General features: G+C 43.3%; 1 protein-coding gene across 1 annotated transcript in view; it reads right to left on the bottom strand.

Moving 5' to 3' along the window:
* The window catches only part of NPTN (neuroplastin), a 53,695-nt gene that overhangs the window by 9,368 nt on the left and 17,214 nt on the right, over positions 1 to 27,113 (bottom strand). The window contains exons 3-5 of the mRNA XM_054041557.1: positions 24,569 to 24,663; positions 6,066 to 6,199; positions 2,695 to 2,968 (exon numbers count right to left, since the gene is read on the bottom strand). Coding sequence (XP_053897532.1) covers positions 2,695 to 2,968; positions 6,066 to 6,199; positions 24,569 to 24,663 — 503 coding nt within the window. The remainder of the gene's footprint in view (positions 1 to 2,694; positions 2,969 to 6,065; positions 6,200 to 24,568; positions 24,664 to 27,113) is intronic.

Here is a 27,113-nt window from a genome sequence, read left to right on the forward strand (position 1 = left end):
TTAACTACTTCTTTAGCAAGTTACATACAGCTCACTGTTTAACACTTCCATAGACTGATGTGTAGAGAGGAGAATAGTACTACATGGGTTTTAGATGTAATTGAAAGTTCAATGCAAATGGCACACACAAAGGCACAGTTAATGTTCACCCTTAACTTTGGCATTTCATGACTTTAGTGTTCAAAGGGGCAGTCAATTTAAAAATTGCTTCTCCTTGGAATGTTTTGCTTAATGTAACTGAAAGCTCAATCATCAGTGACTTCTCCAGATTTTTCATTTTCTTTATTATGCATTTGACAGCACTGTCTGTACAGTCACTTTCCTCTGCTTGTGAGGGGCTTTTCCACAATAGCAGCAGAGAAAAACTTTATGGTGCAATTGTAAAAGCACAGGAATAGCCAGGGGACTCCAGGACACACATCTGACCCAGAACTAACTATTTTTGAAGTTGAGTGGATTTCAAGCTCATGGATTTCCTTTATCCAGGTAACCTTAATGGCACACACATGGAGACATTTACATTTAATTTCCTCCCCTAGAAAAGGAAGTGGGAAGAGGGAGGAGAAGAGAAGCATCTTGGGGGCCTTGAGCTTAGCTGCCTTCAGAATAGCAAACAAAACAAGCAAATTCAGTTATCTCAACTCTTTGACTTATCATTACCAGAATGTCTACTGGAGGAGATGATCTTGGGGATTTGAGAAGAGTGGCCAAACCAAATGAGAACACTTCATATTTTAGGTGCACACTTAATGAGTTTAAGATAATGTCATTACAAATGCTTGGAACTTGACCAAATGAACACCAGTTTCCTCTGTAATAAGTCCATGCACTGCTCCTTAGTAAGGACTGTTTTCCATGACAAATTGCAAGTGTTAAGATTCTGCTGTAACCTCTGATCAGCCCTCACTAGATAAAGGGTAGAAAAGTGCAATGAATTCTGAAGAGCCACCAATGGAAAAGGTGGTACTATAACACAGGCTGTTCTGGCTCCCAGCCTAGTGCATATTCTGCTAAGCAAAGAGGGGTTTGTAAACAAAGAAAAAGACTAGTAAAGAGGAGAAGTTTTTTTAAAAATTAAGTTTATCGGCACATGTAAAGTTTTGTGGGCTGGTTGAGAGCCACCTTGGGACTAGTTTAGAGTTTTATACTGCCACCCATCACTACAGTGAGTATGCATCACTGTGCACCACTTGGCTAAGCTTGTTAGAAATGCACCTAGGGACAAAGTCTCTGTGCATGCTTTGTAGGCATTTTTTACATTCACATAACTTGGCTGAACCAAAGCAGATTTTCTCAGAACCCAGGGTATGCATTGCTCCATGTCAGATTGAAACTTACAAGCCTCTGCTGTTTTGATATGAGGCTGTTTATTAAAAAAATTCTTTTTAATGAAGACTTTCTGTTCTCCAAGGTATTACTCAGAAATGGTAGAGCTGTTTTCGCTCAAACTTTGCAAAGAAGTTCACTGTTGGGTTCAGAAATTTTCATCCCAATAGGTGAATGTTTGAAGACTGCTGAATAATCAATCTGTCGTACTGCCTCAGCTACAGTAGTTATTGTTGCATAAGCTATGGTACACACTGGAGCACCGTGGTACCTGTCTGATACATGAGAAGGATTCTCCAGTATTATAAAATGATAGTGAATTATGATATGGATATGGTCACTCCCTGCTGCACGCGCTTCACCTGATCCATTACTTGAAAACATCACATCCTTATAGTGAGCAATAAGTTCCTCACTAGGACTCCTTAGGTAGGCTTTTGACAGACAACATTGTAAGCAACTAGTTGTTACATTAAAGTCTGTTCACCAGTCTGTCTCTTTCATAAACCAGTTTCTCCTCCGAAACTGTCCCTCTTCCTTAAAGAGAGGAAGATATAGTGCAAAGAGCTCAAATAAGGATAAAATAAAAACTCTACTTTTTCTAAACACTGTACACACATTAACTAATGAATCCTACCACCAGCATGGAAGGCAGATAACCTAGCTCCTTTCAACTTGGAATTTAACCCAATGGATACAGCTAGACTAAAATCTCCACAACATTCCTTAACTACATTATGTAACCTCAATTACATAAAACACACAGTTAAAAACATTACTGATGCTTTCAGCAGAGACCAGGATGCAAAACGCGTATTACGAGACCAGAGTCTTATTTAAATATCAAATAACTGATGAATGACTATAAGAACAATGAAATCATTGTCTCCTTCTGATCATTTGAAGTCAAAATTAAGATCCCTATAATGTGACATGAAAACCTATCCCTGAATGTTGCTCAATCCAACACAGCTTGCCAGATTTAGGAGGACACATTAAGAGGGACACGGGGTGTGTGTGTGTGTGTGTGTGTGTGTCAGTTTATTCTCCTATGCTGCATGACTAAGTGTCAGATCTAAGAGCTATAGCAGGGAAGAGAGATGGAACCATGGAACCACTACCAGTTTTACAATGAATGTTTCAAAGATCCAGTAATAACTGTCCAACTATAGCATGAGGAATCAGGGACAAGCAAAGCTAGGAATTAATGTACAGATTCTGCAGAGCTACTGTGAAGGGCCTAATAGTTGGAGAGAGAACAGCTGCTGAAATGAGAACTTCTGAGAACTCTTCTTGGACTGTGGTGCTTATTTTCTCTCAATGACCTGGTTCCATAAGTTTTACAGGTGGCTCTGAGAACACTCTTACCGTCTGGGACTTCATCTGGCCGCTTCCTCTTCTCATAAACCACTATGATAACAATAAGGATGATAATCTCTGCCAATATCCCCAAGAAGGGCCAGAGAGGGGCCAAGTGGCTGCGCACTCGCAGAATGGTGGTGGCAGAGGCAGAGCCAATTGGATTGGTTGCATTGCACTCATACTCGCCGGGATCCTCACTTATCTGGAGGTTTGTGATACTCAGCTCCGTGTAATTGTCTTTATTTGTAATGAAGAATCGGCCAGAGGAGTTGTTGATTTCCTGTAAAAAGCAGAAAGGGAACAGAGGGGGATGGGAACTTTGAGTAAGCCCAGGTGATAAGCTGTTAGGGTATGTCTATACTGCAAAGAAAAACCTGTGGCAGCAAGTCTCAGAGCCCAGGTCAACTGACTCATTCTTGTGCTACAGGGTTAAAAATAGCAGTGTAGACATTCTTGCTCGGACTGCAACCCAGACCCTGAAATCTGACAAGGTGGAGGGGTCTCAGAGCCCAGGCTCCAGAGGGAACATCCACACTGCTATTTTAGCCCTTATAATGCAAGCCTCAGTCAGTGAGACTCACTGTCGCAGGTGTTTTTCCCCCTCCTCTCACACACACACACACACACACACACCGTTGCAGTGTAGACATACAGTTTCCCTTCAGTTACTGTGCAAGGTGGGAAAATTTAAAGAGATTCTTGTAAAAGCGAAGAGGCTGGTTACTTCAGAGTATTCAACAGTCTAATGTTTTAAGTGTTCAGTCTAAAAAGCTCCAAAATATTTACAAAGCTAAAGTCTGTCTCCAGTCTCTTAAAATACAGTTCTGCTCTGAAAGGAATATAAAAATGGCACCTTAAATCAGCAGACTTGCTCATTGCAATGACAAAATTTACCTTTTTTTCACTCCTTTTTTCTACTGTCAGACATGCAACACCAACACAGCCATGATCATGTAAACAGAATGCTTTTCTGGCTTGTGTATCAGTGGAATTGTCAAGTCCCAATCGTCAACTCTAAGCAATAAGCTTGCACAGATGGAGCTAAACTTCACATCATCAGTAGTAATTTCTGAAGGTATATTTGCAGGGCTAGCAGGTAAAACACATTTTGATCTGAAAGTCATGTGAGGCTGCAAATTTTTTCCATGCCATTTTTATCAAGTCACTTCTGAGAGTATCCCAGCTGGATGGCTGGACTCATAAGATTGGACTATGTAAAAGAGTTTTTATTCCATGATGCAATTGCTGGGTATCATTCTTCCATCTAACTTTACAAATTTATGGACCCTATTACTTTGGTTCAGATTCAACTGAAGTCAATGCACAGCACACAGATTCTCTAAGTAATTTCCAAATAAGGGTAGTATACATAAGCCCACTCTCAGTTTCAGGGATGAAAGATCTCACTCTTTCGCATTCAAGGCTGTTTCTTAAAATTACATCTTGGAAATGGGCCTTTTACTTCAGAGAGTTGAGTTTATGTGCGACTGAGGGCTTGTCTACACTGGCAATTTACAGTGCTGCAACTTTCTCGCTCAGGGGTGTGAAAAAACACACCCCTGAGCACAGCAAGTTTCAACGCTGTAAAGCTGTAAAGCGTGGAGGTGGTTTTTTTAGAGCACTGGGAGAGCTCTCTCCCAGCGCTGCGACCACACTAGGCACGTTAAAGCGCTGCCGCTTTAGACTAGCCCTTAGGTCACAAGCAAAGTGAGTATTGTCTCAATCTAGCCCATAGGGGGACTCTGTCCCCATTGCAAAGTCAGCTGCGGAATCTGCAAACACTGGAAGAACTGCAGGTTAGGGTCAAAGGTGTCAGGGTAGAGTTGTGGGGGAAAGGGACCCAGGACTGGAAATACAAGAAACTCTGTAGGTTAGGATTGAGGTGCATCAGATTTGCTTGCACCAGGTCCAGCTTGGACTTGATATATCCATTTTTGGTTTTCCTAAGAAATAATTAATGTGGCTTTCCCCATCAAAGAGAGAGTTGGGAAATTTTCACTTAAAAGAACAAATGTATTCCATGATAGGTATATCGTGATATTTTCTCTACTTATAAGCATGTTTCTGACTCACAAGCAATGTGTAAAAGCCAGGACAATCTACAATTTCAACCACTTGTTAAATCTTTTGCCCAAGAGACAAGTATCCACATGGAAAATATGATTGCCAAAGCTCTTACTGCCACCCTCACAGTGAACTTAATGAATCAGCTTCATAATAAGAAAATCAATCTCTATTAGTAGATATCATGGGAGAACAGAGCCATTTTGCACTGTTTTGGCTGAGATGCTTTACCCACCATGGAATGGCTTGTGTTATTGCTTTTATCACCACCACTGCAATAAAATGCACTATACTACAATAGCACAGAATGTGCATAAAATTAAAGAAGCCAGTGATATCAACATTAATCTTGCATTCTAATATAGATGTGAATAAGCTTAGCTGTAGTTTCTGTCACACATATGAATGCCAAGGGTCATTTCTTTACATGGTATAATTGGAAAATTGGATTTCCAGGGTATCTGGAGAACCTGCTTAAAATGAAAGCAAATGATAAAATGCTGATGAGTTGTTGGTTTTTTGTTTTTTTTTTTAATTGGTATTCTTGCCCATTAAACACAGATTGGAAGGGACTTTCAGAATGTGTCCTGTTCAAGTTGCCCACTGCAAATTACACCATGCTTCCATGTTCTTGGCAGTTCACTTAGTGGTCACACCCAGGAGCAGTGTAACAAGCAGCTTTGCTTGCATAGGAATGGAGGCTATAGACCAGTGGTCCCCAACGCGGTGCCCGCTGGCGCCATAACGCCCACCGGGGCATTTATGTGCGCCCGCCTACTGACAAGGGAGCGCTTCCGCCAGACAACCTGCCGCTGAGGAGTGTGGCTGCCAGACAACCAGCTGCCGAAATGCCGCCAAGAAGTGTTGCCACCGAAATGCCTCTGCTTCTCAGCAGCATTTCGACACCGGCACTTCTCGATGCCGCCGCTTCTCGGCGGCATTTTGGCAGCTGGTCGTCCAGCGCCCGCCACAGTCTTCTGGGAACATGAATATGCTATTGCATAACAGAAAGGTTGGGGACCAGTGATATACACAAAGGAGACCATTTTAGAAAGCTATCAATATTTCAGCTACTAACTTTAAAGGTAAGCAGAATTACTTATTTCATTATTAAGCAAATCATTTCAGCTCCAGTTCAGTACAGATTCAAACAGACACTCCTCCCTCTTCCCCCCCAGTCAGGTTTTCAAAGAAGTTACAAGGCATTAGAGTGCCCAACACTGGGAACAAATAAGGATTCCAGTTCTCTCTCCTATCAGAAGTTTCAGCAGGTTAATTCAGGCCTGCATACTGACATTATGGCTCTCACTCACCGCAAATACTCCATTGACCTTCTTGCGCCACACCCAGTCGGGGTGGGGGAAGCCCACAGACTTGCAATACATGACTGCCTCCTGCCCTTCATTTTTGTTCTCACTTCGCTTGTGGACAGTGATCTCAGGAATAGCTACAAAACACAAACAGAAGTTCTGCATTTACAAACCATTCCTTTCAAAAGTGATTATTTCAAGCTCAGAGAGCTTGAACAGATATTTAAATTATAAAATGCACAAAGAAGTGGGCACCTGCCCTTCCAAGCCAAGTCCAACTTACAAAATGTAAATCACATAAAATAATAAACTCCCACATCTGCCCCGGTTAAAAAGTTCAGGCTGTAAAGACTGGGGGTAGGGTGGATGGATGGATGGGACACAGTGTTGAGAACTACTTACAGTCACAACAATCATCTTCTGACTAGGCCCTTTCCCTATTAAGGGAAGAGACTTCTAAGGCTGAAGTTCCTCCACTGATCTCAACTGCAGCAGAATCACACACAAATCAATTCCAGTTGTCCTGCAGGGGCTTTCATATTTAGGGACAGATTTACAAGTTCTCAGAATAGTCTCCCACCTGGTGGAGCATCTATAATTGAGGATTCTGAATGGATTTAGTCTTCTTTGAACTCTAATTTGCAGGAGTTCAAAGTCATGCCAAGGTAGCTCAAAAGCAAATTTCCCAAGGCTTGAAGCAAGATCTTGGATTTGACCTGAGACCGAGATATAGGAACCTGGCTGCTGTTCAGGCTCCTGCCACCTAAGTGCGGACTTTTTACACGATAATAGGGATGGGCTTAGAAAAAGAAGTGAAGAGAAGTCTAACCACCCCATTAAACAGACATGATTTAGAGCAGGGGTAGGCAGCCTATGGCACGCGTGCCAAAGGCGGCACGCAAGCTGATTTTCAGTGGCACTCACACTGGCCACCGGTCCGGGGGGCTCTGCATTTTAAATTAATTTTAAATGAAGCTTCTTAAACATTTAAAAAACCTTATTTACTTTACATACAACAATAGTTTAGTTATATATTATAGACTTATAGAAAGAGACCTTCTAAAAACGTTAAAAATGTATTACTGGCATGCGAAACCTTAAATTAGAGTGAATAAATGAAGACTCTGCACACCCCTTCTGAAAGGTTGCCGACCCCTGATTTAGAGACTTCTCACTCTCACATGGGGTGGTACCTGCAGTATAGAAGGGCTTGCAGATACTGGAATCTCTCCTTTATCTTGGGGTTCTCCAATCCATCCTACCCATAAGCCTACATTCCACAGGAGGTCATGGATAAGCGTCGGAACTATGTACCCAGAATGGGGCCTTTCCACCGGAACACACCATGCTGGCATGTATTTGTTTATAAATAATTCTGTTGCCATCAGTTTGCCAGTTTTGCCACTGCAGCCTGTTGCTCTAGAATACCTTGAGAGATTAGAATGGATCAATGGACTGCCTGAGCTGAACCTTCACTTAGCAGATGGGTTGGTGTACTGCAGTGACCACCACCTTTAAGAGCCATTCCCTTTCTAGCCTGCTAATTATGTCACACGTGGCCTGCTATGTGATTGCAGTGAACTGTTAATCCAGGCAAAGTCCAAGCCAAGTGCTCCAGCAACAGACTCCAGACACTGGAGATTACTCCAGGGCTCACTCAATGCCAAAGCTTCCTTTGCCACTTTCCACTTTGCTCAAATGAGCACTGGACAGTCATCCTTACAGAAGGAAGGGTAGAAAATCTGTGTTCATTACAGCACATGTGCAGCTGAAAATTAGTTTGGGAAGCTAGATAAATGTGATTATTCAAGTCAGTCCAACAAATGGAATAAACAAGACCTCCAAAATGACTGATAAGTAGAGGCTGAATCTGCCCTTTGCTGGCAAATAATTGCATCACGTCGTTTATTGTGAAAATACTTCTCAGCCAGAATGAACAGCATGACAGTTATTTTGCATTGTATCACTCAAACATAGGGTGACCAGACGTCCCGATTTTATCGGGACTGTCCCAATATTGGACACATGCGGTCGGGACACTGGACAAACAAGGAAATGCCCCGGAGCCTAGAGCCCGGAAGTGCTCCCCCTCCCCCCCCCCCCGGCCCGACTCCGCCCCCTCCTCCCCCGATTGCTCCCTCCCCGAATCCCCGCCTCTTCCCCGGGCTCACCATTCCCCCTCCCTCCGCAAGCGCCGGAGGGAGGCCCGGGAGACGCAGGGGAAGCGCGGGGCCGGGGTGAGTAACAGTCCAGCCTGGCCCCGAGCAGGCAGGACTCAGTTGGGTGGTAGGGAGAGGAGGGGGGCGGCCCGTGGGGCCAGGGGGCGGCTGTTGTTGTCCCCTCGGGCAGCAGGACTCGGGAGCAGCCGCTGCTGCAGCTCCCACTGCCGCGGGGGAGGAAGCGGCCATGGCGCTCCGCGGCTGCGGCGCCTCCGAACTCCCCGAGCCGGGGCCTGCTGCAGGGACCCAGCAGCGCGTACGCTGGGCCCAGCCCCTGGCCGGTCGCGTCTGGGCTGCTGCCCAGCTGGTGCTATCCCGCGGCGGCCCCGGGGCGGAGGCATCGGCCGCCCAGCCCCGTTCGTTCCCCTGCGGGACGGGGGGGCTGGGGCCTGCTGCCCCCACTCCGGGGCCGCCGCGGGATAGCACCAGCTGGGCAGCAGCCCAGATGCGACCGGCCAGGGGCTGGGCCCAGCGTACGCGCTGCTGGGTCCCCCGCAGCAGGCCCCGGCTCGGAGGGTTCGGGGGCGCCAGAGCTGCAGCCGCGGAGCACCATGGCCGCTTCCTCCCCCGCGGCAGTGGGAGCTGCAGCAGCGGCTGCTCCCGAGTCCCGCTGGCTGGGGGTGAGAACAGCCGCCGCCTGGCCCCGCGGGCCGCCCCCCTCCTCTCCCAACCACCCAACTGAGTCCTGCCTGCAAGGGACCAGGCCGGACTGTTACTCACCCCGGCCCCGCGCTTCCCCTGAGTCTCCCGGGCCTCCCTCCGGCGCTTGCGGAGGAAGGGTTTTTTCTTTTTTTTTGGCCCCGCCCCCCCCACGCTCCCCCCCCCACATCACCCCCCCCCCCCCCCCCCCCCCGTGTCCCGATATTTGTCTTGGGTGATCTGGTCACCCTACTCAAACAGCATTTTATGGTATTTAAATGGGCTGCATTTCTAAAGTGAAATTCTGTTTGGAAGGTAAAGAAACAAAGAGATGAAATTTAATTTGCCAAATAAATGGAATGTGAATAAATGTAAAGTAATGCACATTGGAAACAATAACCTTAACTATACATACAATAGGATGGGGGCTAATTTAGCTATAACTAATCAGGAAAGAGATCTTGGAGTTATTGTGGATAGTTCTCTGAAGACATCCACGCAGTGTGCAGTGGCAGTCAAAAAAGCAAACAGGATGTTAGGAATCATTAAAAAAGGGATAGAGAATAAGACGGAGAATATCTTATTTCCCTTATATAAATCCATGGTACACCCACATCTTGAATACTGTGTACAGATGTGGTCTCCTCATCTCAAAAAAGATATACTGGCATTAGAAAAAGTTCAGAAAAGGGCAACTAAAATGATTAGGGGGTTGGAACAGGAGGAGAGATTAAAGAGGCTAGGACTTTTCAGCTTGGAAAAGAAGAGACTAAGGGGCAATATGATAGAGGTATATAAAAACATGAGTGGTGTGGAGAAAGTGAATAAGGAAAAGTTATTTACTTGTTCCCATAATATAAGAACTAGGGGCCACCAAATGAAATTAATGGGCAGCAGATTTAAAACAAATAAAAGGAAGTTGAACTCTTGCCTGAGGAGGTTGTGAAGGCTAGGAATATAACAGGGTTTAAAAGAGAATTAGATACATTCATGGAGGTTAAGTCCATTAATGGCTATTAGCCAGGATGGATAAGGAATGGTGTCCCTAGCCCCTGTTTGTCAGAGGGTGGAGATGGATGGCAGGAGAGAGATCACTTGATCATTACCTGTTAGGTTCACTCCCTCTTGGGCATCTGGCATTGGCCACTGTCAATAGAGGATACTGGGCTGGATGGACCTTTGGTCTGACCCAGTATGGCCATTCTTATGTTCTTAAAAAGTAGGGTCAGAAAAGAGGAGGTCTTTGAACTACAAAATAGGAAGTCACTGCAACACCCAACCATTATCTCCTTCAAGTGAAGAAACCAACCAGCTGATCATCACTGCAAGGACAGCATCACAACCAAACACTCCCATCCAGAGAGAGAGAGACACCCATTCACCTGGTTTCTTGCACTTACATAGTAGTTCTCTTTAAAACCTTTACAAGCATTAATCCTACTAGCCAGACAGCTCTACCAAGATTGCCTATCTAAAAAATGGGAGAAAAATGAACAAATGGCTTGCTCAAGGCCCCTCAGTGAGTTCCCAGATTAACCCAGAGGTCCCCAAACTGTGGGGTGGCCCCCCCCCAGGGAGGTGCAAGCAAAGGAACGTTCAGGGGGCGGGGGCTGGGTCCCTAGATAGCCCCCATGGAGGGGAGCACAACCCAGTTTCACTCCTGGCTCTTGCCCTGGCAGCTGAAGCTGCACCCAGGGCTCCGCTCCTGGCTCCTCGCCCGGGGTCCTGGCTGCTGACCCAACCTTCCACTGCTGGCCCCATGCCTGCCCCCAGCTGTGGCCACAACCTCTACTCCTTACTTCTGTTTGTGCCCCCCCAGTCAAGGCCCCACTCCTGGTTCTGGGGGTGGGGTGCAAACAGGGGCAAAGGAGGGCACTGGGTAAAAGTTTGGGGATCACAGAGTTAACCTGAAAGAGGCTTACACTCTAATAGAAGAATACTGGCAACTGGAATTTTTTTTTAAAAATTGAGTAATATGAAAAATTCCAGAAGTTTCTGGTAGATCCCCATTTTAAACAATAAGCTCTGAGAGTTTAAAAACAATCCTGTAAAATAGTAAAGAGGTTTTCACCTCCGATTTCAATTTAGTGGTCTCTTCAGCAGGGGAAAACTGATTATCCATGATAAACCATGAGACAGACTATATCCAAAGGACAGTCAAATGCACAAAACAAAACTAAAGAAATAAAGGAGTTAGCAACATTTTTCTCCCTCAGTTATAGTGATTCTAGCTGTTACCTGAGACTATGATAGGCACTAGTCTTTCAAACAAATGGGGTTTTCATGTTGAGGGTCAGCTAAGGGAAAGCTACCTTCGTGCTCTGCACTGCCATGTGGGGAAACTAGGTTCACTGTCTACTTACAGTCTCCTCTTGTGGACACACCACAGAGCCTCCAGCAGGAACGTGGCACTTGCTCAGCAAGAGTCTTTTCTACTGCATGGGACACCAGTTCTTACTAGCAGAATTCTGAAAGGGGGTGGACAAAAGGCAAGGGCCTGTGGAGCATGTGGGAGGATTCACAGGCCCCCTATCTGATTCGGATGTCACCTCCTTCCCACTAGTTTGGAAGCTAGCAACAGGGAAATTAAGCAAAGGCCAAACAGTCAGGGTGAGCCCTAGAGACATTCCTATGTTGTGCACTAAGAATGTGAGATGCAGGGTTTATGTCCCATTTCATGGAACAGAACAGGCAGGAGGTAGGGACAGAAGGGAAAGGCTAGCAGGCAACAAGGTGATAGTCCCAAAGCTGGCATCACAGGATTATCGAGAGTGACTGTAAATTACTCCCATTAGGAAAAGGAGAAACAGGATTCATCAGCTTAAACTGCAACCTCTCATAGTCCCCATCTGTCAGCACTGAGCTTTTCACTGCCATATATCAGCAGAGAGGAAAGCAGGGCAAAGCCTTGCAGAGGAGGAAGGTGCAGTAAATCAGCACTGCTAATGCTGGCCCACTTTTACTGCATCAGCAAACCGTTAGAAAAAAAAGGAGGGGGGCAGAAGAAGGGTTTCTAGGACAGTCACTCCAACTGCAGGGTGACCTAAAACTCTCCTAGAGTCAGGAGATAATTATATTCCTTTAAGAACAGGACATTTGTGTTGGGTTATCCCAAAGGGAGCATAAGTGACAAGGCTACATTCTACTTTATTGCTGGATGTGCAATTTACAATTCCACTAGGACAAAGACTATTTCTAGCATGCAGTCTATTGAAGGGAGCACGATATGGAATATTAATATTCCAGAGCCTTCTATGCTAGCTGGTTTTCAACTGTGGCTGAGACATTAACCCAATGATTATTCTGCCAGAGAGTCTTGGTTAACTGGCAGTTGTGTTTTACTGTGCGGATTGCAATTAAGCAGCAGAGACCATACTGGTTCACCTGGATCAGGAATTTAGCAATAGAATCATAGAAATGTAGGGCTGGAAGGGACCTCAGGCGATCATCTAGTCCAGCCCCATGCTGGACTGCAGTAAACCTAGACCATTCCTGACAGCACCACAAGTGATGGGGATTCTACAGCCTCCCCTGAAAGCCTATTCCAGAACAATTTAGTTTTTCCTAATATCTAACCTAAATTTCCCTTGCTACAGATTAAATCCCTTACTTCTTGTCCTATCTTCTCTGGACGTTGAGAACAACTGATCACTGTGCTCTTTTTAACCATCCTCAACGTATCTGAAGACTGTTATGAGAAGTCCCCCCACAGTCATCTTTTCTCAAGACTAAACATGTCCAGTTGGGGTTTTTTTTAACCTTTCCTCATAAGTCAGGTTTTCTAAATTTTTAATCATTTTTGTTGCTCTCCTCTGAACTCTCTCCAATTTGTCCACATCTTTTCTAAAGTGTCACTCCCAGCAGTTGACACAGTACTCCAGCGGAGGCCTCACCAATGCCATGTAGAGTGAAACAATTACCTCCTGTATCTTACATACGACACTCTGGTTAATATACCCCATTTGCCTTTTTTGGAACTGCATCACCTAAATGATGACTCTCATTCAATTTGTGATCCACTACAATCCCTAGGTCCTTTTCAGCAGTTCTACCACCTAGCCAGTTAGTTTCCACTTTGTAGTTAGGAAGGAAAAATCAAATGCACAAATTTAGTTCTTTTCTCTTCACGCTGGATTTAGATTTCACTTACACTTTTGAGCAGTAGTGTTTATCTGAAAAGCAGAGGACTAGAAGCCACACTGTAATCCCTGCTCAGATACTGACTTGCTGTGTGATCTTGGACAAGCCACATGCTTTGCCTTAGTTTCCCCATTCATAAAAATGGGCTAATTGCTTTCCATTCATTACACCTCAGAGGTAATTTTTGTGAAGTGCTTTTATGCATCTTATTTTTATTTCTACATCACAAAAAAGAGGAAAATAGTTCCTCAGTTTGAAGAACTTTTTAAAATAACGTGTAAGCAGATCAACAAGAAAGAGGGCTACTTTGAATTATATTTCACTTAATAATAATTTTGTAACTAACAATTACGTTTGAGCCATTCTGAAAGCAAGAGAAAATTCTTTATATTACTAGCACCAATTTCCTGTTAGAAATTGCATCTCTCCACTTACAGTGTATCCTGGAAGATAATCCAGTGACAGAGAGAGATGCACTCCTAGGAAGACAAACTGGGTGTGAGCCCTTTCTTACCCCCATATCTTCAAACACTTAACTATGTAACAGCCACACAATACACAGCACCACAGGTGTCTGACATGGTATGTTTAGAACTGATCCGTAAAAGAAAAATTCCTTCCAAGCACAAGGCATATAATGCTGCTTTTGACCTGTGGATGGAATTTGGTCCATAGCTTCCAGTGAAGAGAAAGGGAGCTGTATGCACATATCTGTGGGTAGAAATTGACAAGTAGGGAGTGCTGGTGCGCAGAAGATCAGTTCACAACCATGCCCTGATTCCCTTAATTCTTTGAATTTTTAAATGGGAAAATTACATGTCAAGCAAGCAGCTAAAAATACAAAGGGTTATGGGAATACAAAGGTGGCCTAGTAGAGGAAAAGAGTGGGCCCCAGTGCTCTTTCCATATTTTCTATGCATAAAGCAAACCCGAAACATGTTTTAGTCTCCCCCCAATCGCATTAAAATTCTGGTCTTGTCTAAGCTGAAAAACTGAGTGGAGAACTCAGTGACATCAGAATAAAAATCTTTGCCCATTAATTGCTCAACTTTCAGTAAGGCAACCCCAAAACATAGTTTCAAACCTATTTAACTTCAGTAACTAACATTTTGGATAATGCCTTTGTTCAAGTTTCCACACCCTGACTTCTTCAATTAAGAAGTTGGAGACTGCAATAAACATCCCTGAGACCTTGTAAAGGTCTTCCAGCTAAAACTAGGGAAGACTGGATGTGACTTTCCTGATCTTGCTGAGGTAAATGCAAACAGGAAATAAACAGCCATTCTTTATGCAACATTTTGAAACAGGAGAACTTTAAAAAAAAAAATCCTTTACAGTTCTCCTTTAAAGCCATGAAGTTGGACTTAGACATTTTCATGCTACAGCAAAACATACATCTTAAATGTAAGTCCATTCGCTGTTCAATTAACCTGTTTTTTATTCTAAAAGATTAGTTACATCTAAAGAACTTTCTTAAGGACAACCATCTCTGATCCCAAAAGCATAAGAAAAGATTTCTTTCCTTGCTAATAGTTTTTCATGATTTGGTTTCTACCAATCAGGACAAACGGAGCAAGTAGTCTTATTTGTCAGTCAGGTGGGTGGTAACCAGTCCAGATGCAGGATTCTGGCTCCCATTTCCTATTCCCCCCAGCATACAGGCAGGCTTTCCCATTGGAGAAATTCCAGAGCTGAAGAAAAATTATGGTTAAACCTACACTACATAATCTCTTTTCCCTGAGCCTGATCTCCCATCGAGGTGCCCTAAGGTGAGTATCTACAATTCACAGAAAACAATTAGTGATGTAAGAGAAATCTGTTTTTTTTTTTTTTTTTCCTATGATGTGAATGCCATCCTCTGGACAAATGGGTGGCTAGCTCTGAGCATACCAAGGGAGAGGAACTGTACAAGCTAAGCAGTGACAGAAGGAGAGAAAGAGACCAGTCAGTCTACTGGTGTGAATGGATCGCCTCCTGAAGGCTGTAGCCCTCTGGCTGTCACAGGTATTTGCTGACTGAAGGCTGCATCAATTGATGTGGAAGTTCAGCAAAAAGCATCTCGAGAAGGCATGAGCTGAGTGCAAGGTGGGTTGGAAAAGCTGACTTGAGGGGTACCCAAGACATAGCACTGCTGTGACAGAGTGAGCTCAAAGCTACTCTGGGCAGGGGTATGCAATGGAATGGGAGTATCTGATGCAGCCAGAAGATTATTAGGATACCTTCTCTCCTTTGTGAAGCCCTTCAAGAACAAACAGGGAGGGAGGGACGGTTCAGGCTAGGCTGACCTAGACTTAAGAGTCTGGCTTTTGGATTGGAGCAGGAGTTGGGAAGCAAGCTCACCTAGTTAAAGGGGGAAGGCAGAGACCACATTGGGGAAACAAGTGGAGTGTTCCAAAAGCTAATTTGTTGAAAATGAAGTACTTGGGTTTGCAAATCAGGATTGAGATGACTGCCACTAGAAAGGTCATTGGACTACGAAAATCAAAGCACTAATTCCTTTCTTCAGAACCCACTTCAATGAAGGAGGGAAAAGTGACAATGCAATGACTTACATCCCCCACCCATGCACCCAAACTTTAGGGTCTATATCTGCTGCAGTATCTCAGAACTAAAGCCCATCATAAAGAAAGCAACTGAGGTAGGCTCTGACCAGATCAGTACCAGAAGGACCACTTTCTGGATGGAAGGTTTCTTACTCAGCCAATCTGCCCATAGATTCAAACAGTGACATTTGAGATTCAAGCAGAGCCTAAACAGGGTACAATGTTCTCTCTACCTACTAGAAGAGTGTGTTTGATTCCTTTTGCAGCAGTTGTACAGCCATGTCGTCCAACCCAGGGCTTTGGAGCTGTGCTCCGGCTCCACTCCAGCTCCAGGCAAAAACCTGCAGCTCCACTGCTCCGGAGCTGCTCCACGCTCCAACTCCAGGCTCCGCTCCAAAGCCCTGGTCCAACTTGATCAAGATGTGGTCAGCAGGAATTTCCAGGACCTTGAGAGACAACCTGACTTGTCCTGAGCGCCAAGATGCTGATGTGGAGCTTTTGTTCTTGAGACGGACCGTTTCCCGAATGGACTGGTGAACTGCAAGTCCCCCATCTCTCATGTGCAGCGGCTGCTATCCATAGAGACATGGAGATTTCGGGAGTTCTGAAGTGGGGATGCAATCTGTCAGCCACTAGTGGAAATGCCCTCGCTGAAGGAGGGAATTAGACACTCCAAGTCATGGCCATGTACATCCAGAGGGACGCTGAGCTGTGGATTGAAAGATCAATTAGGGCCTCTACGTTGGGAGATTGTCAGGGAAAGAAGCGATAAGTGTTTGCCATGTTTATCATTATTCCAAGCTGCAGCAGTGTCTGGGCAGGAATCAAAGTCTTTTCCTAATTCATCATCAGGACAATGTTGTGAAATGGCTGCACAGGCTTCCTGGAAGTCAGAACCAGACCAGCCAGTCACTCAGGTGCAGAATTAGACACTCCTTCCTCTGAGGGCTGCTGCAATGACTATTCATTTTCTTGATAGCTTTGGAGCTGGAGATGGACCAAAGGAGAGCTTAGAACTGGAAGTGCAAGTGTCATGTAGAAAATCTAAGGGCTTCTGGTGCATTTGAAGTGTGGGTGATGTGAAGGTAGACATTCTTCAAAGCAGCAATCCTCTGGATTTATGGCTGCAAGCACTGAGTGGAGACTACATTTTGAGTTTTTGTTGCTGGACAAACTGATTCCCTGAGAACACTGGAAAAGTCAGGGAGCTCTCAACCTGGTCTCCCTTCCAAAGTATCAAAGGTTCTTTTGAGAGGGGGAGGGGGAAGGTGGCTGGATGGGAGAGGCTGCAAAAGCCCTATTTATCCAGACCCGTGTACAAAGGACTTCCCTTGCAGTGACGATGGCAGGGCTGAGAGAATGCTACCCCCTATCTCCAACATATCATGTTATAAGCCCTCTTAGCAGTCTTGGTTCTCATGGATTTCCTCTCCTCAGATATCCAGAGGGAACTGGAAGGTGTTGTCTGCTTCAGATCCCATCCTGACCCTTCTTAGAACTGGCTGTGACAGTTCCACTGTGGCCTTGTGCTGAAAGAGGATTAGGATAAGCAGAACACATCTGTTTCCAAAGCTTACAGGGGAGATGAACAAGAGGGATTCTTTTGCCCCCAAGTTTTATTGGTTACCCTAGGAGAAAGTTTCTTCTATGCTCCCTTCTTCTGTGTTATTTGGGAGCTCTGCTGACACCTGACAGAATGATGGTGCCTCAGCAGAAATACACCAGATGTTTCCAAAAGGGTAGGGATACAACTGTGGACACTTATGTGCATTCCAAGAAGAGAAACTAGGCTTGAAAATACTGCATCTGGACTGGCTACCACTCAGGCAGGCAGGAAGGCTCACCCCATTTGTCCATAGTAGTGATAGCCATATAATAGAATATGGAATTATGATCTCTTATAGCAACAAAGCTCAGTAGACTAACAGCAACACTGGAGGGAAAGGCAGGAAAAATCCCTATTCAAATAAATATCTTCAATGACAGATATTAGCCAAGAAAATGTCTATACAGGGGAGTTGCATCTTACGTGGGGGTTAGGTTCTGAAGTCAGCGTGTAAGGTGAAAATCGCGTATAGTCAAACGCTCCTTGAGTGGAATGGCGGGCGGAATTGCCCACACTACAGGTACAGTATTTAAATTTTTGTTTTGTTTTGCCGAGCGCGTATAGTTAAAATCGCATAAGTTAAATGTGCCTATGATGCGACTCCATTGTGTTTGTATTTATAAATGGCTTTCACAGCTCTAAGTAAATATGCTTATTCAAATTTAGCAATTACCCCGCCACAATTTCCAAAAAACTAGAGACAAGTCATAAGTGCTGTACTAAACATGGGTCCCACCCAAAAGAAAGGTTTATTCACCCTGTGCAGTAACTGTGGTTCTTTGAGATGTCCTCCTATGGGTGCTCCATTGTAGGTGTATCTGCATCCCTGCACGTCAGATTGGAGATTTTAGGTAGCAGTGTCTGTTCGTCCTACATATGCGCTCTCACTATCTCATGCTCTGCCTCAAGGTTATCTAGCGCTGCACAGGCAAACCACCCTCAGTTCCTTCTCTACCACAGAACTCATTATTCAGAGCTCTGACAGAGGGGAGAAGGATAGTGGTGCCCCCATACAGATACATATCTCGAAAAACCAGTCACTGCATCAGGTGAGCAACCTCTTCTTCAAGCAGTGATCCTATGGCTGCTCCACTATAGGTGAATCTACAACAGTAACCCTAATGGAGGGGTGGGGCTTTGGAGTCTAATCTAATATTGATGACGATACAGTGGGGCCAAATATGGTATTGCATGCTAAGTCATGGGTGATTGCATAATGTTCAGCAAAAGTACAAGCAGATAGCCAAGTTGCTGCTCTGCACATTTCTGTGATGGGAACGTTTTTGAGGAAGGCTACAGAAGTGGAAAGAGATCTCACGGAATGAGTTTGAACTCCAGATGGAGAGTGTAGGTACGATAGCAATAGATAATGCAGTCCAATATCCATCTAGAGAGTCTTTGCTTAGAGATTCAGGATCCTTTAGATCTCTCTGCACTAGAAAGTAATAATCTAAGACAGTGTTTCTAAACCTTTTTGATACTAGAGACTAGCACGCTGCTTTCCTAAACTGTGTCAGGGAGATCTCAGGGACCAGTGTCAGTCCACAGACAAGTCATTGAGAAACACTGGTCTAGGAGATTTTCTGAAAGGTTTAGTTCTATCCAAATAGAAGGCCAGTACTCTTCTGACATCGAGTGTATGTAATATTGCCTCTCTCTTGTCCTGGCATGGCTTGGGAAAGAAGGCTGGGAGGTGGATACACTGGTTTATATGGAAAGTGGAGGATATTTTTGGGAGGAATTTGGCGTGTGGTCACAACGTAACCTTATCTCTGAAAAAAATTAAATGGGGCTGTGCGATTAGAGCCCCTATTTCTCCGATCCTCCGAGTTGAGGTGATGGCTACTAAGAATGCCATTTTTATAGACAGATGTGTAAGCAAGTATGTGGCCATGGGTTTGAAAGAAAGCCTTGTAAGGCACTTGAGGACAAGGTTGAGGTCCCACTAATGCTAGAGCATAGTAGTCTAGATCCAGAAGAATGATTTTTAAGTCTTGGTTCCTGAATTTTTGGACTACTATCCCATCACAGTATGAATATTAAAAAACTACCATTGAACTGGCAACAAGGTTTGTTAGTTGGGAGAAACCGGTATACTCCTAACGTACAAACTAGTCACTTAGTGACATTCTACATTTAAGAGGATGCATATATGCTCAACCTTTTATACAGTGGTTCTTGCAGTAGCAATAACCTTAGTGAGTAATCATTTTCAACATAATAAATTTATATGCAGTTCTAGGAAAACATTGGTTCTGCAGTTAAACCGTGTAATCACCAGTAGCTTAGAAGACTCTCCTAAATACGTCCTATGTAGCCATTATGTAGGGAAATAATTTATATTGTACAAAAGTTTTGAGTTTTTCTTCAACTAAAAAAATTTGCCAGCCACAGTTTGCAGGATGTTTAACAAGAGTTCTCCCATTAGTCCACACCCCATACTTTGTATGTCTACAAATTTTTTTTACTGCCTACTGGTCTAGGAATTATGACGTTGTATGGAGTGGCTTCAGAATAGGGTCTATGAGTCCTCTCAAGTTACTGACTGCTGTGCAATCTGCAAGTGTAGCTCCTCCCAAGAGAGGTGCTTAACAGTCATTAACTTATAACAGTGCTCTACAGCCAAAATGCTTCTGAAATAAACGTAATCAAACTTTACTAAATCTGGGTCACTGAGAACGAAAATGATGCTTAAAATTGTTGATTGGCTCCAGTTTTCAAGATATGCTATTGGGTCAGTATATACAACCCTTGACTTGGGAATGGCGGAGGATAAGTGAGTTATACATGATATGAATTGCATCATGTTATTCCTAGAAGTCATGGATGATGCAATCATAACGAAGCTTACAACTGAACAAATTGCCCTATATCAGCTCTAGAAATCATACAATGTCGTGCTCTCTTATTTGTCAGTGTTTGATTTTGCAAAGGGACACATTTCTGTTTAGCCAAAGTGAGCAGAGATGCCTCGTACTTGTATGAACAGTGCAGATAACTTCTGCTATGTTTGTGGTGAAGTGACTTTTGCATCACAAAAGCGCGGTATAACCACTATGGTTAAGAAAGCCTATCACCTTTATTTTGGTTGCAAAATTGGAGATCAGGACAAGAGGTGGGCCCCACACATATGCTGCAACACTTATGCAACAAATCTTCGCCAGTGGTTGAACAGGAAAAGGAAATCTATGCCTTTTGCAGTGCCAATGATTTGGAGAGAGCCAACAGATCATACCAGCAATTGTTACTTCTGCATGGTGCCTCCAGTTGGGAAAGGTGTGTCAAAGAAGAAAAAGTGGACTGTGCATTATCCAAACATTCCATCAGCTATACACCCAGAACCCCACGGAAAAGGACTGTCAGTTCCTGATGCACCAGAATCATTCTCACTTGAGTCAGATGAGGAAGAGGAAGAGGATGAAACTTCTGGTCCTGAACCATCAATGTCACAGGACCCACATTTTCTCCCATCCTCGTCCTCTGAACCACACCTCATAACACAAGGTGAACTGAATGACCTTGTCAGGGACTTGGAACCACCCAAGAGTAAGGCAGAGCTGTTGGGCTCCAGACTACAGCAATGGAATCTCCTGGCAGGTGATGTTAGGGTTTCCATGTTCCGTGACCGTCAAAAGGATCTTGTCCCATTCTTCTTCATGGAAGGTGATCTTGTAGCCTGCAACAACATTGATGGTGTGATGGCAGCCCTCAACATCGTTCACGATCCAGATGAGTGGAGACTGTTCACTGATTCATTGAAGACGAGTCTTAAAGCTGTTTTACTGCATAATAGCAATGTTTTGCCATCAATTCCAGTTGGTCATGCAGTCCATATGAAGGAAACCTATGACAACATGAAACAACTTTTGAGATGCATAAACTATGACCAACATCAGTGGCAGCTTTGTGGCGATTTGAAGGTTGTTGCTCTCTTGCTTGGTCTGCAGACTGGATACACAAAGTACTGCTGTTTTCTCTGCGAATGGGATAGTCGTGCAAGAGATTCCCACTACATCAAGAAAGATTGGCCACTCCGACAGTCATTGGAGCCTGGGATGAAAAGTGTTCAGCATCCACCACTTGTTGAATCAAGGAAGATTTTGTTACCACCCTTACACATCAAGCTGGGTCTGATGAAGAACTTTGTCAAGGCCATTGACAAAACACAAGCAGCTTTCAAGTACCTCCTTGGAAAATTTCCAAGATTAAGTGAAGCTAAGATAAAGGAAGGTGTCTTTCTTGGTCCTCAGATTCGTGAACTTCTTCGAGATGATGCATTTGACCATGCACTGCGTGACAAGGAAAAGACGGCATGGAAAGCCTTCCAGTTAGTGGCAATAAATTTTCTCGGAAACAACAAGGCAGACAACTACAGGTTGTTGGTGGAAAACCTCCTCAAGGCATACAAAGCCTTGGGTGCAACATGTCACTAAAGATACATTTTTTGCACTTTCATCTAGATGTTTTCCCACCGAACTGCGGAGCAGTGAGCGACGAGCACGGCGAGCGATTTCACCAGGATATTGCAACAATGGAGAAACGCTATCAGGGCAAATGGAGCCCATCAATGCTTGCAGACTATTGCTGGACAGTGACAAGAGATGCTCCATTTAATGAAAACAAGAGATAAGCCAAGAAGCGCAGAGTAGACACTGAATAGGACTAAACTATGTACAAAATAGTTTTTTGCCTTTTGTTTCATAATAAATTTTATTTATATAACCCTTTTGCTGATTTTTAAAGTGTTACATAAACAGGACAGGTGAAATATTATCATGTAAAGCAACCATAAACACATGAAAAGACCTAGGTTTACAATTTATGATTAAAACTCTACTATCTACACAATACACATAGACATAAAATGTAAAAATTTAAATATCTTAGAAACAGTAGCCAATCAGTTGTTTTAATTGTCATATTTGAATTCAGCACATCAAAATACATAATAAATAGCACATTTTATCTCTGAAGCAGATGACTTCTCAAAAATTGTAGACCAGTGTAATTGGTAATGATTACTCAGTCACAGGTATTTATACATAATTTCCATGGAAAGTGGTTAATGTAATTAACTATTGTTCTCCCTCTACCCTTTGTGCCAATGGTTCAATCCAGGAAACTGAGTTTATCACTATCACTGCTCAGTAGTACCACCCGGTTTTCTGCATGTCTGCAACTATCCTTGGGCAGCACAGTAACAGCACTTTTGGTGAATGCACAGCAGACATGCCAAACCCGTGGGGGAAAAAAAAAAAAACAGAAATTGGGCTTGTTTTTGGCTTAACTGGCTTGTGAGTTCCTTGTTGGCTTGTAGCTTGTTGCTTCTTTATTTTGATCGGCTCCCAGCAAGCAGGGGAAAGGGGAGGAGAGATCAGGGGTGCACAGCGGGCCCACCACAGTCCCAGACTGCACGCCGGGGGATCTAATCACATTGAGTGTGGGGGTTCTTAGGGACTGGCTTGTTTTAGCTTGATTTTTGGCTTATTGTGAAAGTCGGGGTGCTTATTTACCACATGAAAGTTGGCCACTCTGATGCACAGCCCCATGCTGCATCTTTTGACAGAGTGCTCTAGGCTGGCCAGCTTTTGCCCCTTATCAAAGCTAAGAAGCTTTCCTTCTCTCTGGAAATGGCTTGTAAAGGTCATCCCTAAGAGCAGCCTAATTCAAAAGTTATTTTACGTAAAGCAATAATTATTTAGCAAGTTGAGCAAAATCACAGTAAACAAGATTAAGCAGCATAAAATCACAGCCAGTCTAAATCCTGGAAAACAGGGTCACTAAATACAGCACAACCTTCTATTAAATTGATTCAAGCTAAGCAATAGAACTTGCATTCTTAGAGTTGTGTGACTCTGCTCACATTTCACAGTCAGACTCCTGATCAGCAATGAATTTCTTCTCCCTCTCCCCTCCCACACAAAATGCCCTCCTGCCTTCCTAATTACGTTTTCCTAATTATATATTTTAGAGAGCTATCACCACTTTTTCCTTATGAGCACAATACCCAACATTTAACAAAAATCCACTATCTCTAAACAGTCTTTATGTAAAGAGCCTCTCTCAGAGCCCTCTGCAAAAGGAATCCTTTGAACAGAGACACGCATTTGACAGTATTTTTTCGTACATCTTGATCAGAATACAATCTTTTTAACATGGCAATAGTTTTAAGCCTCAGGAAATTGTTTGCTTTCTTTTTTTGAAGTGTTAGAACAATGTAACTCACTTTTAACCATAATTTTACAGTTATGTTTTCTTAATTTTATTTTAATATCAACTAAGTTGTCTCTTGGACTGCACAGTCTGTTACCTCCACTTTCCTGCTATGCTTCATTCAGTAGCTCAGCCATACAACATATCTTCAGTCAGGGGCACAGAAGTTCCTTATGTATCCATTAACAGTGTTTGCCTTTGCCAAGGGCCTTCCTTAGGTAATATCACAGGAACATATCAAATAACTGAGGTCAGAAGCTATCCCCAGGGATGCCAAAAAAACCAACAAGCCATTTAGAAGACAATGATTTCTCTTCCCTTGTTACTTGCCATTAGGACTGGAACAGCAACAGACAAAACTTTACACTTTTTAATTAAGCTTGAGGATGGATTGGAAACAGAACCCCTTCAATGTAAGTTTAGGGACTCAGTATATGACAGACCTATGTAATGGCAAAGGGCAATACAAAACCTGAAAGGGAGTGAGGTTTACATAGTTGGTTATGAGGATTTTGTACCTTGCAGACTACTTAGCTGCCTTTTCTTCTGACTGACCAAGCTCTAATCTGTTTTTTCATTAGTGAAAAACCAAGTCCAGTTTTAAGCTCTGAAGTAGTTTATACAACTACTGTTAAATGGATAGGGCAGGAAAAAAGGCCACGTGTGGGGAATAACTGAGAAACTAGTGCCAATATTTGATACAGGTAACCTCTGCAAACTGAATCCATACCTTGCCACCAGTGGAATGAAGACCCTGGAGAGAAATCTACAACGTGACAATCTAAACTGGTTTCCTTTAATTAGTTGCTGGGTTCATACAATGTCCATTCAGTATCCACAAAAGGCACAGAAAAGTTATCACTATACACTGCAAAAGCAGTCATAGTGGGGTACAGTTTACTGTAATGCTATGAACCAAAGGATGTGCCTCCAGAAGTCATATGAGCAACTGTGATGCCAGTGTGGATGCAGAACATTACTTTGTGAGAAGCTAACACATGGGAAGTAACTCAGGGGAGGGTTATTTGAGTTAATTATGTCGTATGGACACACCCAGAGAGGACTCATGACAAAGAGGACCCAGAAGAGAAGAAAGGAAAGAGCACTGCTCAGACAGTTTTCAGGAGAGAGAAAAACCAAAAATACCTTTCACTTCTATAGTGGCGTTGGCTACAGGCGAGTTAGCAAACACGAACACACATAAGTATTCCCCCGACTCGTCTGCTCTGAGTTTCAAAATCCTGTAGGTACAAGGAGAGAATGTGTGTTAGTGGCATTGGGAATTATTTTTAGCAATTGAAAGGTGGCAGGCAACCAAAGTATATTGGAGATTTTCAGTTTTTAATCTGAATTTCAGAATGGTATTACAAACTGGTAAAATTGTGTTGGGTAATTATGATTTTATCCTGCAATATAAATATATGTTGTATTTGCAGAGTATTCCCTCAGCAATATAATACACAAACTAACACACTAGAGTGACAATCAATATTAATATTTCCAGAGAAACTTCTCTTTTATTGTAAAGCAATAGGAAGTTTCAGCATCACTCCTACATTAAGTGCTGTGACCAGTTTCACACAAATTATCCACAAATCACAATTCTAATTACCTCCGTGGCATCTGCATTCATTGTTAGCAATAGGCAGAGATTGCTTCACATGGGGAACAAAGATCTGCTCTCTCAAGAGATGCAATTTATACATACGTCTGCATCATAAACAGTTGAGGCACAGCCATTTAAGACATGATTATAGTTAGAGGGACAATCAAGATTGATAAGATCAAACCCTCTCATACTAGAAATAGTTTTGTAATAAGGCATTCAACTGAATTAAAAAAAAAAAAAAAAAAAAAAGACTATTAATTGTGCAAATGGGGCTTGGCAAAAATTCCATCCTCTAAGCTGGCCAAACCACATAAAGAAAGCAAGGCATTAAGTTTGCAGTGACTAAAATGGGGACAGAGGACTGATGCAAGCACACATGAGGGCTTTTCACTGTCTTCTCCATTCCCTCTGTTAGCTCTGTTCTTGTGAGCCAGCAAGGAGAATGCTACAGTTCTAGTTTTGGAGACTAAAAACATCAAAGATATTTTATACTTAAAGCCTAGGAACCTTCAGTGTCACAAGAAAAGCTTAGACTCAATTGCATGCAGTAAGTTCTGCATCTAATAAAGAGTATTTGCTAAGTTCAGTTGATATTTAACCTACAAACAGCTTGAGGGTCAGGAAAATAAAATGTGCTTTGTTCTACAGTATTAAACACAGAAGCCACATATCCACCCTGCCTAAAGCAAATGTTGTTAATGTTTCTCCCCCCTCACCCCCCGCCCCTTTACTGAAAGGTACCCAACGCTCTTACAGAAAGGAAGTAATGTGCAGATGATCAGAAAGCCTACAAAAAATATTTCCAGTAAAAGAGTTATTGAATAGCACAAGGCAATTGTCAAGATTCTTAGAAGCAGCCAGTGAATTTAACATGATACTTTGCACTAGCTTCTTTTATCAGAGAATCTCAAAGTGCTGCATCAATATCAAGCCTCCATACGCCCTTGACCCAAATGAGTAATGTACATATTTTACACAGAGGTAAATTAAAGGTTCTTCTACACTAGAGAAAGAATGGGTGCTTACTATAGTACCTATGGTTCTTAGAGACAATTGCCTTCATGGATTCAGATTTCAGGCAATGTGTAGCTTGGGGGGCACAAATTTGAAACTTTGAACAACACTGTCCACTGATGCTGCAAGCGCACCCTGCCGATATCCTTGTACCACAACACCCAAGGACATAGTGTGACAATTCCAGCCAATCAATTCCTCCCATTAAATATCAAAAATTTATGCTAAGACTTGGAAATAATGGGGAAGAAGGGCAGGTAACACTTGGATCCATACAAAAGTGAGCTACAGTTAGTATCGTAAGCAACAGTTTTCTTTGAGCACTGCCTGCATGAATCCCCACTGCAGGAGGTTGACAAGCAGTTCCCAGACCTAAAGGAGATGGGTTTGAGGAAGCTTACTTGAATAAAGATTGCCAGAGTTCTAGCATCTAATCTAGAGGCTAAGGGGAGTCCAGAGACTATTAACATATGAAAGCATGGACAGAGCTCCAGCCATTCAGATCTCCACGATGGAAACAGTTTTGTAACATGCAGCAGAGACTGCTTTACACCTGGTGGAATGTACCCCAACACCTGGAATCCCAATTAGTTGTTAGCCTCTGGTGGAAATGGACTGACTTCTCGTACTAGTCTCATGAGTCACAAATACTTATGATTTTCCAGATCACACTGCAACTTAGAGCCATGTTAACAAAGAAACCATACAGCTGACCCTCTCCTGATAATGAATGGGGATTTACTTCAACCTTCCTGTTTCTCCCCTCCCCATCCCAAAAAAGAGATACCCAACTACTTTATAGAGAGATTTGGGGTATTGAGGAAGGACCAACTTTCACCATGAAAGGCTATGGATCAGCCTTTAGTTCCTGGATCTCAGGATCCTGAGCCAGCATGATCGCCACAGCCTTCCATGAGATGATGATAAAAGGAACATTCTATCAATCACTCAGTTGGCTGTTAATTTAGGAAGTACTATATTTGAGTCCTAGACCTTCCTGGAGAGGATGAAATACATGAAGCAGACCCTTTTAAAACTCAATGTAGGATGAAATAATACAGCAGACCT

This window comes from Malaclemys terrapin, chromosome 10 (assembly GCF_027887155.1).
Source record: "Malaclemys terrapin pileata isolate rMalTer1 chromosome 10, rMalTer1.hap1, whole genome shotgun sequence".
In the NCBI taxonomy this organism is placed as follows: domain Eukaryota; kingdom Metazoa; phylum Chordata; order Testudines; family Emydidae; genus Malaclemys; species Malaclemys terrapin.